This window comes from Somniosus microcephalus, chromosome 10, assembly GCF_052327205.1.
Source record: "Somniosus microcephalus isolate GS21.2 chromosome 10, FLI_Smic_1.0, whole genome shotgun sequence".
In the NCBI taxonomy this organism is placed as follows: domain Eukaryota; kingdom Metazoa; phylum Chordata; class Chondrichthyes; order Squaliformes; family Somniosidae; genus Somniosus; species Somniosus microcephalus.
Genome location: NC_140996.1, coordinates 137,575,170 through 137,590,710, shown reverse-complemented (window position 1 = coordinate 137,590,710; position 15,541 = coordinate 137,575,170). Strand labels below are relative to the sequence as shown.

Below are 15,541 nucleotides of genomic sequence, written 5' to 3'. Positions count from 1 at the left end.
GAAAAAGCGGGTCGGGACCCCCCCCCCCTGCCTGATTCCCCGCCCCGTCCGACTTTCGGGCCACCGTTTCCCCGCGACCCGCTTCAGTCCCGGCCGCCGCTGGCGGGACTGGTCGTCGGAGCACTAATAAGCAATTATCAGCTTGTTGAGGTAGATTTTCCGGGGCCGTTGCAACTTTGGGGCTTTCCCCACATCAAACCTGCCTGCGGGGAACCCCGCTGCTGAGACCTGGCGTGAAGCTTGCCGGCTTGCTTGCTGTCAGCTGCAGGTCAATCGGAGAAGCTGCGATTTAAAGGGCCAGCACTTGTATGTTGAAGGACCTTGTTGTTGCAGGTTTGGGGCTACTTCTTCAAGGCTCAGGCACAGCTGTGGAAGGTTGCAGCCTCACACACTTCTCCAATGCGATCTCCTGGGAAGCCCCTCTCGCCACCCTCACTCAGCGCTTCCTCAGCGGAGGCATCTACGAGAAGCATGGGACGCCTTTTTTTCCTTCCGTTCTTGCCATTAGAGGATCTCCAGCAGCAGAGGCGGCAGCAGCAGAACCAGGAACAGCAGGATCAGCACCAGGAGCACCAGGCTGCTGCTCACTCACCTGAAGCTGCACAGGCCAGAAGGGGCCAGCGCTTGGAAGTGGCTTGAGAGCACCTTGCTGTGCTTTAGGGGGCCATGGGGACCCGTATCTGCACTGGCAGTCCTACTCAGAAGGACTTCCATGAAGGTCTGGTTTCTCTGTTCAATAGATGGCCAACGCTTCTCAAGAGATGTCATTCTCTTATGAGCACTCACCATGTTTTCCATACCCAGGCAACTTATCTCCTCCATGGAGGTTGCCAACCTTTCCATGGTGATGCGTCCATGTGCCAATGACTCCACAAAGGCTCTGCTCATGGTCGCTATGGACTCCTCCATTCGCTCCACACTCACAGCGACCCTGGAGACGAAACCTGCCAGAGACTCCTGCATCTGTGCATGGAGATCCATCACCTCTTCTCTTGCGGATGGACCCAGAGGTAGAGGGTCGACATGCAGCGCAGCTGAGCTTAGCTGGCAGAGTCTTGCGCCCTCCGACGAGGACTCTCCACTGCTGTCCCTGTCTCCAGAATCTGCTGAGGCTCACTTGTGAGCTGTGAAACACCAGGTGACAACACTACTCTGTGTCCCGAAGGTCCCCCCGAGGTGCGAGTGTCTGCGCTGGTGCTGGGTGCGCTTATTTCTGCTGACGCTGCACCCTCAGAGGTTGGAGCTTCCTCTGAGGAGTCTGGCTGCACAGCCTCTTCCTCCTCCACAGTGAGGACGGGGGCTCTGGATGGTACTGTGGGGGAGTTAAGGAAGGAGTTAGAGATGTAATGCCAAGGTTCTTCTGGTGACTCCCAGCGAGTTGGCATCTGCTGACACCTGCACCCATGCAGCATTGGTCTCAGTGGGAGGCCTCTTCCTCCCTGACCTAGGGAAGCAGACCTTCCTGTGGGCCCTAACCCCATCCAATAATGCCTGCAGTGAAGCCTCGTCGAATTTGAAGGCAGCTCAGCCTCTGCCGCTGGCAGCAGCTGGTGCAGGTTCCTCTGCCATTGTGCAAGAGTGGCTGAGAAGCTTGCAGAGGTGGAGAAGCTTGCTGGACACTTTGAAAGCACCACGAATGATGACATTGTGGGGGACTACGGTCTCCCGCGTAAAGAAATAGGCAACACAGCGAGCTACAAGAAATAGGTCTTTACTCCAACTCTCACAATACAGTACTGAATTCGTGAAGCCCGCGAACCTGTGATGACTCACGGATTGGTCACCTGCTGGAACCTGATTGGTTTTCCTTCTCTCAGCAGCAGGCAAGTCTGAACGTGCCTTATTCCTCTCAGCTTGCAACTGTCTTGCGGGGGGAGGGGAATACAGCAGTTAAAAGGGGATTATACAGGTTTATCTACATACACACAGTGTTTCCCCAATGTGGCAACGCCACATACGCCCCCCCAGAATCCTCGTTAACTGTAAAAGTCAGTCTCTGCGGAGGTTTGACCAAGCGGCCGTAGCAGCTGTAGTAGCCATCTGGTGTGTGAGGAGGGCTGTCTGGGAGGTCGGCCGGTTGGTTCGTCGGCTGGTCTGGCTGCTGATCTGCCGGTGGGCTGGCTGGACGGGCTGCCGGCAAAGGTGGGGCGGCGGCCGGGAAGTAAGGTTCTGGCGTGTCTTGGTCCTCTTGTGGGGCCGCCGCCAACGCGGGGGGTCTACCCCGCCGTGGGGGAAGAGCCGGCTGAAACGGGAAGCTGAGGTCCAGGTGCGCCGGTTTGAGGCGGTCTACTGAAATAAGGTCCGGCTTCCCGCCGACGTCGATAAGAAAAGCTTTGCTCCCGTCTCCAATACTGGGAAGGGGCCGGTGTATGGTGCCTGCAGCGGGCCTCTATGCGCATCCCGGCGCACGAAGACGAACTCCGCATGTCGTAAGTCTCGAGGCACGTAGGATGGCTGCGGGCCGTGTTGCGAAGTGGGCACTGGACGGAATTGCTGGGCCGCGTCCTGGTGCAGGGAAAGCTGTCTGGCGGCCGACCACGGCTCCGTTGTCAGGGGGAGGAAGTCGCCTGGTACTCTGAGCGGTTGGCCGTAGACCATCTCGGCCGCGGAGGTCCTCTTTGGGCGCAGTATGCAATCCCAGGAGAACCCAGGGTAGTTTGTCGATCCAGCTGGTGTCGGCCAGGCTGGCGCGGAGGGAGGCTTTCAAAGAACGATGAAAGCGCTCGCAGAGCCCGTTGGCCTGCGGGTGGTAGGCTGTTGTCCTGTGCAACTTGGTGCCGAGGCCGGCGATGATGGCATTCCACAAATGGGAGGTGAACTGGGGGCCTCTGTCCGAGGATATGTCGGTCGGCACGCCGAACCGAGCCACCCATGTCGAGACGAATGCTCGCGCGACGTCGGTCGTGGTGGTGGAGGCGAGGGGAACCACCTCGGGCCATCTGGTGGTGCGGTCGACGATCATGAGCAGGTGTGTAAAACCGTGCGACGGCGGCAAGGGGCCTACCAGATCGACGTGGACGTGGTCGAAACGCCTCTCGGGCACCGGGAAACACTCCAATGGCGCCTTGGTGTGCTGCTGGACCTTAGCGCGCTGACACGGCACGCATGTGTTGGTCCAGTCTCTCACATCCTTGTGGAGTCCAGGCCAGACGAACTTGGCGGACATAAGTTTCTGAGACGCACGCATCCCTGGATGTGAGAGGCCGTGGATGATGTCGAAAACTCGCTTGCGCCAGGCGGATGGAACGACCGGCCTAGGCGAGGGGACTGATACGTCGCACAGGAGGGTTGTGCCGGCTGCGTGGAAGTGGATGTCGGCCAGGGTGAGGCTGGTAGTTGATGTCCTGAGGGCCTGGATCTCCGCGTCGGCAGCCTGGTCTCTCGCCATGCTGGCGTAGTCGACGCCCAGGTGCACTGCGTGGAGCGAGGGTCTTGAGAGGCAGTCAGCCACCAAATTGTCCTTGCCGGCGACGTGGCGGATGTCCGTGGTGAACTCCGAGATGAAGTTGAGTTGGCGCTGTTGGCGCGCGGACCAGGGTTCGGTTACTTTGGCCATGGCGAAAGTGAGCGGCTTGTGGTCCACGAATGCGGTGAACGGCCGGCCTTCCAGAAGGAAACGGAAGTGCCGGATTGCCAGGAACAGGTCCAGGAGCTCTCTGTCGAACGTGCTGTAGGCCTGCTCGTTCTTGCGCAGCTGTCGGCTGAAAAATGCCAGTGGCTGCCACGCGCCTTCGACCCACTGTTGCTGGACGGTGCCGACGGCGTAATCCGAGGCGTCCGTGGTGAGGGCGGTCTTGGCGCCCGGGATGGGGTGGGCCAGTAGTGTGGCGTTGGCCAAGGCGCTTTTGGTCTGGTGAAAGGCTGTCGCCATCTCGCTGGACCAGGTGAGTTGCTCTTTGCCCATTTTGCCCCTGGTGGCTTCGTAGAGGGGGCGCTTGAGTGCGGCGGCCTTGGGCACGAACCGGTGATAGAAATTGACCATCCCCAAAAATTCCTGCAGCACCTTAACCGAGGTGGGCTGGGGAAAGTCCGCCACCACCTGCACCTTGGAAGGTAGGGGAATGGCTCCCCTTGGCGAGATTCTGTGGCCGAGAAAGTTAATTTGGGCTGCTCCGAACTGGCATTTGGCCGGGTTGACGATTAGCCCGTGTTGGCTGAGGCGCTGGAAAAGGGAGCGCAAATGCGCGATGTGCTCGGCCTTGCTGGTGCTGGCCACGAGGATATCGTCCAGATAGACGAACAGGAAGCTCAGGTCCCATAGGACGGAGTCCATGAGCCGTTGGAAGGCCTGTGCGGCGTTCTTAAGCCCAAAGGGCATGCGCAGGAACTCGAACAGTCCGAAGGGGGTGATGACCGCCGTCTTCTGGACGTCTGCGTGGTGGACGGGGACCTGATGGTAGCCGCGAATCAGGTCGACCTTGGAAAAGACGGACTTTCCTGCTAGGTGTGCCGAGAAGTCTTGGATGTGCGGAATGGGGTATCTATCGGGCGTGGTGGCGTCGTTGAGCCGTCTGTAGTCGCCGCAGGGGCGCCAGCCACCGCACAGCTTGGGCACAATGTGGAGGGGGGACGACCAAGGGCTGTTCGAGCGGCGGATGATGCCCAGTTTTTCCATCGTGGCGAATTCTTCCTTGGCCACCGCCATATTGGCTGGGTCCAGGCGTCTGGCTCGAGCGAACACTGGTGGTCCCGTAGTGGCGATGTGATGCTCGACCCCATGCTTGGCTGCCGCGGCTGAGAAGGTCGGTTGTGTGAGCCTCGGGAAATCTGCGAGTAGGCGGGCGTAGTCGTCATGCGCCGGGGCGGAGCAGGACCCGACGAGGGCCGGGCTGTTGCTCTGCTGGCAGGCCGGTGAAGCGAAAGTTGCTGCGTCGATCAGGCGCCTGTCGCGGACGTCGACCAGGAGTCCGTGGGCGCAAAAAAAATCAGCGCCCAGCAAAGGATGTGCCACCGAGGCCGTCACAAAATCCCACGTAAATCGCTGGCCGTTGAAACAAACCTTGGCCCGTCGCTTTCCGAAAGTAGCAATGGCTGCGCCATTTGCCGCCACGAGGGGTTGGCCGCTGCGGCCTGCCTGGATGTCGAGCTGGGAGGCAGGAATTATGCTGCATTGGGCTCCGGTGTCGCAAAGGAATCTGCGCCCTGAAAGAGAGTCGGTTATGTACAGCAGTTTACCTGCGGTGCCGATGGCCATCGTGGCGGCAGGGGTGCGGTCGAGCGGGCCTAGGCGGCGGCGCGGGGCTGGTGCGTTGGGCCGGGCGGCCATCTTGGTTTGATCGAAAGAGCAGGGTGCTCTGCAGCGTTGGGCCTTGTGGCCGAAACGCACGTGGTAGTAGCATAGCTCTGCGGCCTGGTGTGGCGGCGCACGCTCGGTGGTGTCGGGGAGCCTCGCGGCTGCACAGCCGAGTTGGGTGACGGCGAAAACTTTGTCCGCGGCGGCTGCCAGTTGTACGCAGTCCGTGATCGGGGACCCCGCGAGGGCAGTCTGTACCTGCTGAGGAAGCAGGCTGAGGAAAAGGGCCCGAAACAAGAAGCACTGCGGTTCAGAGCCCAGGAGCGCAAGCATCCGGCTCATCAACTGGGTCGGGGTAGAATCGCCGAGGCCTGGTAGTGAGAGAAGCCTACGGGCCCTCTCCTCCTTGGACAGGCCATAAGCCTGCAGCAAGCGGCCCTTAATGGTTGAGTACTTGCCGGTCTGTGGTGGGTTCCCCAGCAGGTCGAGAACGTCAGCGGCGGTAGAGCTTGCTAGTGCTGAGACTACGTGGAGCTACCTTTCTTCGTCGTCTTGAACCCTGCGAAGGGTGAACTGGGCCTCCGAGTGCGCGAACCAAGCTGGTGCTTGGTGTTCCCAGAAGGTGGGGAGCTTCAAGGACGCGGCGCCGGCCGACATCAGGCTGCTGCTGGTTGCCATCGGGTCGTTGCTGGCCTCTGTAGGGCTGCGTGAGTCGGGGGCTTCAGCCACCGACATTCGGGGTCACCAATGTGGGGGACTACGGTCTCCCGTGTAAAGAAATAGGCAACACAGCGAGCTACAAGAAATAGGTCTTTACTCCAACTCTCACAATACAGTACTGAATTCGTGAAGCCCGCGAACCTGTGATGACTCACGGATTGGTCACCTGCTGGAACCTGATTGGTTTTCCTTCTCTCAGCAGCAGGCAAGTCTGAACGTGCCTTATTCCTCTCAGCTTGCAACTGTCTTGCGGGGGATGGGGAATACAGCAGTTAAAAGGGAATTATACAGGTGTATCTACATACACACAGTGTTTCCCCAACGCCACAACATCATACTGTGGGGATTTCTGACTCGAATTGGACAATTAGCAAGGCTTCCCACATGCTGGGAATTAATTGGCCACTTGAGGGAAAATTGCGTGGAGCTGGCTGACACTTTTTTATGTGTCAGAAACCCCACATTTGGGGAAACCCGACCATTTCCCACACAAGCTGAAAATCGGGGCCTGTCTCAGAAGGTTTCAGAAACCTCTTCCCGGTGGGAAAATTTAGAGCGTGCCTTATTCAGTTAAAAAAACACAATGCACCATATTAATCTGAGGTAAAGTAAATCCACTCACCCACCAGCTCTCACTGCGCCCTCGGCTTCTCCCGCACATTTTAAAGGTTCCGCCCTCCGGCCAGTTACTATTGGCCGAAACATAGGGTCAGGTGATGCAATCTCCCCAGAGCGCAGTGCGCCACGAGCCTTTTCTCCGCCACACTGCATTGTGGGAAAGTGGGCCCGCCATTGTCGTCTGCATTCAATCGGCTCCTGGAATCCGTTCCTGAGCTCAAATCGGGCGGGAATGGGCCGAGAATTTTCTCCCCAGGGGTTTCTGTACATTCGTGTTTAAAAAAAAACAAAGACTCTATACAGGGACGAGTTTTCTGAACCGGGGACTCTTCCAGGGACATTGTTTGCCCGGGGGCACAGTACCTAATCCAGGGACTGTCCCCAGGAAACAGGGACGTATGGTCAGCCTAGATTATAGACCTAATGGGTAGAAGTGAAACAGTGAATATTGTCCTGCTGGATTCTAGAAAGGCATTTAACACTATCGCCCATAATAGATTACTAAATTCTAACTCGTGATAGATAGCAATATAATAGATTGGATTAGGAATTGACTGTTTGGTAGAAACTTCCTACCTAACATCACCGTGGAAGCACCATCACGGCAAAAATGCAATCATTCAAAAAGGCAGCCCACCATTACCTTTTCAGGGCAAATAGGGATTGTAGGATAGTACATAATACAATACATTAACAGCCTGGCATAGGTAAGGGGCATGGTGGGACCATTAGCACAACAGGTTACAGTAAAGGAGAAAGTGTAGAAACTGCAGGGCTTGATTTGGCAGAAGACTCAGAGGAATACTAAATGAGGAAAAAATAGCTTAACAATACTGAAGTCAGTACAAATATCTTTGTATTAGGAGAACTTATTTTGTCTGATAGAGGCTAACATTGTTTATATTAGGTCGTTAGGATTCTGCAAATCAAACAAGGCAGGAGGTGATCATGCGGAGTTCAGGGCACATTAAGGAGGCAGAATTCATTAAAACAACTGAGTAAAGAATTAGGACCTAATTTGGAGTTAGCATGTCCGAGTTAAATTATGGATATCCTGAGAAAGGATGAATGGCAACAGTAAATTATCTTCTATTGATAAGAACTGGAGGCCATTTACATTACAGCCAGAATGAAGTACAGTGAAAACTGTAAATTCGGGACACCTAAGGGACTTGCATCAGATGTCCTTATTTTCAAAATTGTCATTGTAAACCGGATGAGCCAAATATCCCGGAATTGGCTGTGCTTCCTGCAGCGCTCCTTTTTTCACCCTCACCTGGGATCGTGCCTAATTCCGGAGCCCTGGTAGCAGGATGTGATTTCAGTTCATCTTCTGTACGTTGGGTTTCCCAGTTCTTTGCCATCCCAGGGTCCTTTACCATTGAGGGAGGGATGTTCTGATCCTGGGATCTGCTACGTTGGCAGCCTGCAACAGGTGAGGTGGCTGCTGTTGGGCCGGAGTGCCTGGCCAAATTGAGTGGGTTAATGTCCCGCAGAACCCTGTCCGGGACACCCTCCCTCTACGTGCTGCAGCTGCTAATGTTTGAAGTGCTGGGGGTGGGTAGGGGACTGTTAGCAGCTCATTAGTACTTGATGTACTCTGGAGTAGGGTTGCCAACTCTGGTTGGAGGCATTCATGGAGGTTTGGTCTCCTGATGTTCTGATTACATGACATCTGACCATGAAACGTCAAATCATGACCTCGGGTCAAATGACTTCAACAAATCTTACTGGATTTACCTTAAAAAGGTTGGGTCCCCTGTAGTTGAGAATCTTTATTTGTTGTTTTGCACCAGCAGCTGTTGTGTGAGAGGTTCCAAGAATCAGGAGGCCGCCTGTGAGCAGGCGAAGAGGGATAACCGAGGGCAGGGAAAAGGGGAAACCATTCTCTCCATTTCTCCCTCTGAGTATTCCCCACCACCTCCCCCACAACTCTTGAGCCCCTCCCCCGCGCGCGATTTCAGGACACCCGATTCCCAACTCTTCCCCCGCCCCCCCCCCCCCCCCTGCGATTTCAGGGCACCAGATTCCTGACTTTCCCCCCACCCTCCCCCACCAGCCGCTCACTGCTCTCTGCCGGTGACAGTGACGGCTCTGAGCACCAGCCAGTGACAAGTTCCTTGGAAAAGGTGGGAAATGATTCTGTTTAAAATTAATACGGTTTAACCTCGTTAACAAAAAGAACAGTGAAAGCACAAAACAGAGTAATCATAAAAGCGGATGACTAACACAGCAAGGAAGATCATAATCCAGATGAGGAAGTAAAAGCACAGGAGGAAACAGAAGAGAATAAGTGCAGGAAACTAAAAACTGAAAGCATGAAAAGAGAAATCACAGCCTGGCCGATCAATTTTAAAAACAAATATGCATCCCATTATTGATAAATACACCATTAAAAATTATAACATTCTAAGACGATTCCTGTGCACAAAAGATATAGTAGTTGTAAACTTGTTTCAACTTAAACTTTTTCACCCTACTGAAAAAATTGGTTTAGTTGATTCAACTATATAAAATGGAGTGTGTTTGTTGACACAGCTTGATAGTAAATTAGTAACTCTGTAAACATAGTATAGCTCCAAAAGTAAAATATTTTGGAAACTGCTGTAATCGTCCCAGTATTTTGTTATATTCAAATAATTAACATTCTCTGACTTGGAAATTCTTTAGTGGAATTATGAAGTGGTAAAATCAAGTTACAGTACCATCATTGGAGACAAGAGCGTACTTATTGGGGAGACTTTCTTGGGTCTGTACACAGGAAAACTGGATCACCTGAGCACAGTGAATATCAGAAAATCAGAGTGCACACCCAGAAAAGAACCCGCCCGATTTTCTGATATTCACTGCATCCATGCGATCCAGTTAGGTGCCGACCCAAACAAATCTCCCCTTCCAGCTCATAAAATGAGCAAACAATACATAAAACTGTCTAGTTATTTTACATTGGAAAAATGATGCAATAAATTCAGCACTGTGCCCAGCCAACTCAGCAATACTTTGGCGCATTAATAGTTTCAATTTTATTGTTTAATAGCATCAAATCTATAGTAAGATAAAATTACTGGGGTGACAAAAATTAACCTCATTTCCTGATTGCTATCCAGTAATCTCTCCTGGGAAGTAGGCATGCGAACTTCCGGTGAGGACAGGTTTGGGCTGAGCTGAGTGCCCCCACCTCAGGCCAACAATCATTGTCTATGCACATACCCGAAGAATGGGCATATGGGGGGAGGAGGGGGAGGAGCGGAAGGGAAACACACCACACACACACACACACACACACAACTGTGGCAGAAGTCAATGAGTTCAGGAGAGGAACGGAAGAGAAAAGGAAAGAAAACTTCCAAAGTAAATTGTTTTTACCGTATTGTTACAGAACCATATGATGTCTCCCTCATTTCCTGTATAGAAAAGAATGGGGCCTCCATCTTGATTCCAGTATCTGTCTGCTATCAGGTACCTTTGTTTGAATGTAGAATCTTCAGCAAATCCAAAGTGATCAACCTGTGGAAAATATTTAGCTAGCTATATTTCATGAAGATTTAACGGATTTGTTTGTCTGATACTAATACAGTATAATAATAGCATCAAACATTTGTATGGACTAATAGGTATCCCATGGCGTTGCTCATGGAAAGTCTGGAACTTCAAGTGCAATTTCTAATGGTTACCTTGGTCCTCTTGTAGCCTAAATGCAACAGCAATTCACCCATCATTGTAATACAGCAAATTTACTAAAGCAATATATCACATGACTGACATAAAGTAAAAAGTATTACATACTCTGGGTACGATTGTCCATAGTATAGAGGGTGCGGAATTCCTAAAATGCTTTCAGGAGAACTTTTTTAGCCAGTATGTAACAAGCCCAACAAGGGAGGGAGCGGTTCTAGATTTAATTTTAGGGAATGAAGCTGGGCAGGTGGCAGGGGTATCAGTGGGAGAGCATTTTGGTGCCAGTGATCATAATTCAGTTAGATTTAGGGTAGCTATGGAAAAGGACAAAGATAGACCAGGAATAAAAGTTCTCAATTGGGGAAAGGCCAATTTTGCTAAGATGGGATTTAGCCAAAGTGGACTGGAAACAGCTACTTGAAGGTAAATCAGTGTCAGAGCAGTGGGAGGCATTCATGGAGGAAATCCTGAGGGTTCAGAGCAAGTATGTTCCCTTAAAGAAAAAGGGTGGGACTAACAAATCTAGAGCCTCCTGGATGTCAAGGGACATACAGGGTAGGATAAAGAAAAAAAGGGAGGCTTATGACAGATACCGAGGGCTCAATACTGCAGAAACTCTAGAGGAGTATATGAAGTATAGGGGTGCAATTAAAAAGGAAATTAGGAAAGCAAAGAGCATGAAAAAATTTTGGCAAGTAAAATCAAGGAAACCAAAGATGTTTTATAAATACATTAAGAGCAAGAGGATAACTAAAGAAAGAGTAGGGCCTATTAGAGACCATAAAGGTAATATGTGTGTGAAGGTAGAAGATGTGGGTATGGTTCTTAATGAATACTTTGCATCTGTTTTCACAAAAGAGAGGGGCGATGCAGACATTACAATCAGGGAGGAGGAGTATGAAATAAACTTAGTGAGAGAGCAAGTATTAAGGGGCTTAGCAGTTTTGAAAGTGGATAAATCCCCAGGCCCGGATGAAATGTATCCCAGGCTGTTAAGAGAAGCAAAAGTGGAAATAGCAGAGGCTCTGACCATCATTTTTCATCCTCTCTGGCTACAAGTGTGGTGCCAGAGGACTGGAGGAATGCAACGTTGTATCTTTGTTTAAAAAGGGAGAAAGGGATTGACCGAGTAATTACAGACCAGTCAACCTAACCTCGGTGGTGGGAAAATTATTGGAAAAAGTTCTGAGGGAGAGGATAAATCTTCATTTAGAAAGACACGGATTAATCAAGGACAGTCAGCATGGATTTGTTAAGGGAAGGTCGTGTCTGACTAACTTGATTAAATTATTTGAGGAGGTAACAAGGAGGGTCGATGAGGGTAGTGCGTTTGATGTAGTGTATATGGATTTTAGCAAGGCTTTTGATAAGGTCCCACATGGTAGACTGGTCACGAAAGTGAAAGCCCATGGGATCCAGGGCAAAGTGTCAAGTTGGATCCAAAATTGGCTCAGAGGAAGGAAGCAAAGGGTAATGGTTGATGGGTGTTTTTGTGACTGGAAGGTTGTTTCCAGTGGGGTTCCGCAGGGCTCAGTACTAGGTCCCTTGCTTTTTGTGGTATATATCAATGATATAGACTTCAATGTAGGGGGTACGATTAAGAACTTTGCAGGTGATACTAAAATCGGCTGTGTGGTTGATAATGAAGAACAAAGCTGTAGACTGCAGGAAGATATCAATGAACTGGTCAGGTGGGCAGAACAGTGGCAAATGGAATTCAATCCGGAGAAGTGTGAGGTAATGCATTTGGGGAGGGCTAACAAGACAAGGGAATGCACATTAAATGATAGGACACTGAGTAGTGTAGAGGAACAAAGGGACCTGGGAGTGCAGGTCCACAGATCCCTGAAGGTAGCAGGCCAAGTAGATAAGGTGATTAAAGAAGGCATACGGGATACTTGCCTTTATTAGCCGAGGCATAGAATATCAGAGCAGGGAGGTTATGCTTGAAGTGTGTAAAACACTAGTTAGGCCACAACTAGAGTACTGCGTGCAGTTCTGGTCACCACATTACAGGAAAGATGTGAGTGCACCAGAGAGGGTACAGAGGGGATTTACAAGGATGTTGCCTGGACTGGAGAATTTTAGCCATGAGGAAAGATTGGATAGGCTGGGTTTGTTTTCTTTGGAACAGAGGAGGCTGAGGGGAGACCTTATTGAGGTGTATAAAATGATGAGGGGCCTAGATAAGAGTGGATAGGAAGGACCTATTTCCCTTAGCAGAGAGGTCAACAACTAGGGAGCATAGATTTAAAGTAATTGGTAGGAGGTTTAGAGGGGATTTGAGGGGAAATTTCTTCACCCAGAGGGTGGTGGGGGTTTGGAACTCACTGCCTGAAAGGGTGGTAGAGGCAGAAACCCTCACCACATTTAAAAAGTGCTTGGATGTGCACCTGAAGTGCCGTAACCTACAGGGCTACGGACCAAGAGCTGGGAAGTGGGATTAGGCTGGATAGCTCTTTGTCGGCCGGCGCGGACACAATGGGTCGAAAGGGCCTCCTTCTGTGCTGTAACTTTCTATGATTCTATGAAAACTACAGCACAAACTCAGGATTATCACCAGAAGAATGAAGGGGGAAGTTAGCAGAATTTTTTTCACATAATTATTAGGACATGGACTGCTTTACTACAAGTGGCTGCTGAGGTAAGCAAGACAACATCATTCAATACAGAGTTGGAGAAGTAATGGAAAAGAATAAATATAAAAAGATGCAGAGAAAAAGATTAGAGTAAATTGTTCCAGTTGAAGAACAAGTATCAGCACAGCTTTGTGGGATAAATGGTCTCTTTCTGTGCTATTATAATGATCCTACGAACTCCAGTGATGCTTCACAAACATAAATACACCCCCAAAGTTGCCCATGATAGTATAACTACTTGGGTACATGATGTAAGCTGTTACAGGCATTCTGGATATTGTAGTTTTCATTATACTCTCACCAAACTCCCATATTGCAGTCTCTCTCTCTCTCCAGGGCTAATTTTAACTTTATCGCCCGTTTTACATAAAATTGAACACCCAATATACACCTCACCAGATTTTCCTTTCCTTTAAAATCAGGTTGTTTTACACAGTCACCCAAAGTTAAAATTACACTCCCCACACATGAACTTTCACACAGAATTGGTGCACAGCAGCTGGAAATCTCCAGCACGCAAATGCCCACATGAAATTTCCAACTCAAGCTTAGGCCCCAGAAAGAAACACAGGCCTTGGTGGGGAGACTTCATGCAGACATTCCAAACATTAAATGGCCAATTATTGTAGTGATTTTTTTTTCAGAATTGTGTAATTTTTGTGTTTGTTATGTAGTAAATGCTACTTCTAGCTGAATATATCACCAGAGTAAAGGAAAAGGTCCATAAACAAAATGAAGAAATGATTTTATTCAGTTGATTGGAGTTGGAGTACTTGTTGATTTATGAATGGCAGCTTAGCAAAAAATTGAGGGATTAATTGTTTGCTTTCACATTATTAACTCATTAGTACTTTTTGTTACTTGAATTAATTCACATTTAGGCACAGATATTTGATTGGCAATTCAGCAATTACGTAATTAATTATCACCATTTTTGGATTACACATGTACAACACCAATGAAAGCTACATAAAATGCAAGGATTTCATTACATAAATTAATGCCAAACACAATGGATTTTTTGTTTAATCCACACTAACAGGTTTGTACCTCTGAAGGCGGCCAAGTGAAGTGCGAGTTATGCCAAGTGTCTTCCTTCCCGGCATCTGCCTGATTACTCCGATATTAGAGAATCAACCCCAAACCATTTGTAATCATTGATGGAGTTACTGTTATATAAATTAGATAAAGGTGAGAGAAGCAGTTTCACCTCACAAAACTAATCTCTTCCAAAGCAAAACAAAAACAGGACTAAAGACAAACTGTTGTCATCTACTGCATATGTTTAGATAATACTTTTCCAAAAATTATCACATTATAATCTTAAAAAAAACTTCCCAGATTACATTGAATTGCTTGTATGAATTATAAATATGAAAAATATTTGGAGTTGCTACTGTAATGTCCCAGGGCTCAGGTTGATTATGTTTCTCATACTGTAAGTGGATTTTATAACCAGTGTTTTTTTTAATCATTTTAAAACAGTGACAGTCAGGCCAATGTCTCACTGACTACACCAGCACATAACCCCATTTTAGGCACACATTCATTAGCTCTAGATCTTTTTTTCATCAGAAAACTTAACAAGACTATCCCCACTCTCTCCAACTCCATAACCTCCAACTTTCAAATAAACAATGTTTTCAGGAACAGTTCTATAAATTCCAAAGTCAGATCGCCTGCCTCACTCTTGAGTTATACTTCCTGCTTCACATTGATGCGCATCTGAAGCAATTTTGCATCAACCCAAAAGCAAAATTTATGACAGACCTGTGAGAGTCAGCTCCTTTATTCTATTGTAACCAAACTGTGCTAATAGTTTGCATAGCCCATCTGTACCTATTGAGTAAAATAACATGAAGGTTAATAGCATTCACTGTCCTGCCAAGATATGTAGCTTAGACCTAATAAAGGCTAAACACGAGTTAAAAAAAGTCACGAACAGCTTTAATTTCTTCAGTTCACATACTATCCCCTTTTGATCCATGTATTAGGAGAATCACACTGTTTATGAAGGCTGCGTGCAATATTCAGCAAAATGTGATTTAGCCTTTGTGAAAACTCAGTTTAAAAAAGCCAGTATTTAGTGTTGAAATGTTTGCCAGATCTTACACTTCCTGTAGTCACAAGGAAACACATAACAGGGTATGGTTTATCTATTAGGAGGTGCTGAGGAACATCCTCGGTTGACTTGCACATCCTGTGCAAAAGAGCTCGTCATCCAGTTTCCGCCTCATCCAAGGAATACATCTTAAATCTGGAACTCATTATGTGGAGAAATCACAGGATTAAACCCACATCCTACTAATACAGCGTCATTCGAAGTCTAACATGCTGTTGACCCTCTCTGGGTTAATTTATAGGCTTAAATCACAATGTGGCACACTGGATCGTTAACGCACAATGCCACAGGGCCAAGGGTCATAGGTTTGATCTCTCCTGAGTTCACAAATCTAAGTTTGGCTATTGTAGAGAGGAGTGAAGGAGAGGTCAAGAACCCCCTCAGGAGAGAGAGGAGGAAGATTAAATCATCACCATACCCCTGTTGTGTGTTTCCTTATGATTGCAGGAAGTGTATGATCTGGCAAACATTTCAACACTAAATACTGGCTTTTTGAAACTGAGTTTCACAAAGGCTGAAGTTATAATAATT

General features: G+C 49.0%; 1 protein-coding gene across 2 annotated transcripts in view; it reads right to left on the bottom strand.

Annotated features, from left to right (window-relative positions):
- prcp (prolylcarboxypeptidase (angiotensinase C)) overlaps window positions 1-15,541 on the bottom strand; it is a 48,347-nt gene that overhangs the window by 32,074 nt on the left and 732 nt on the right. For both annotated transcript variants that reach the window (XR_015079732.1, XM_085998895.1), the window contains exon 2: window positions 9,938-10,078. Coding sequence is in view for 1 of the 2 variants with exons in the window: in XM_085998895.1 (XP_085855021.1) it covers window positions 9,938-10,078 (141 nt within the window). In the remaining variant the exon portion in view is untranslated. The remainder of the gene's footprint in view (window positions 1-9,937; window positions 10,079-15,541) is intronic.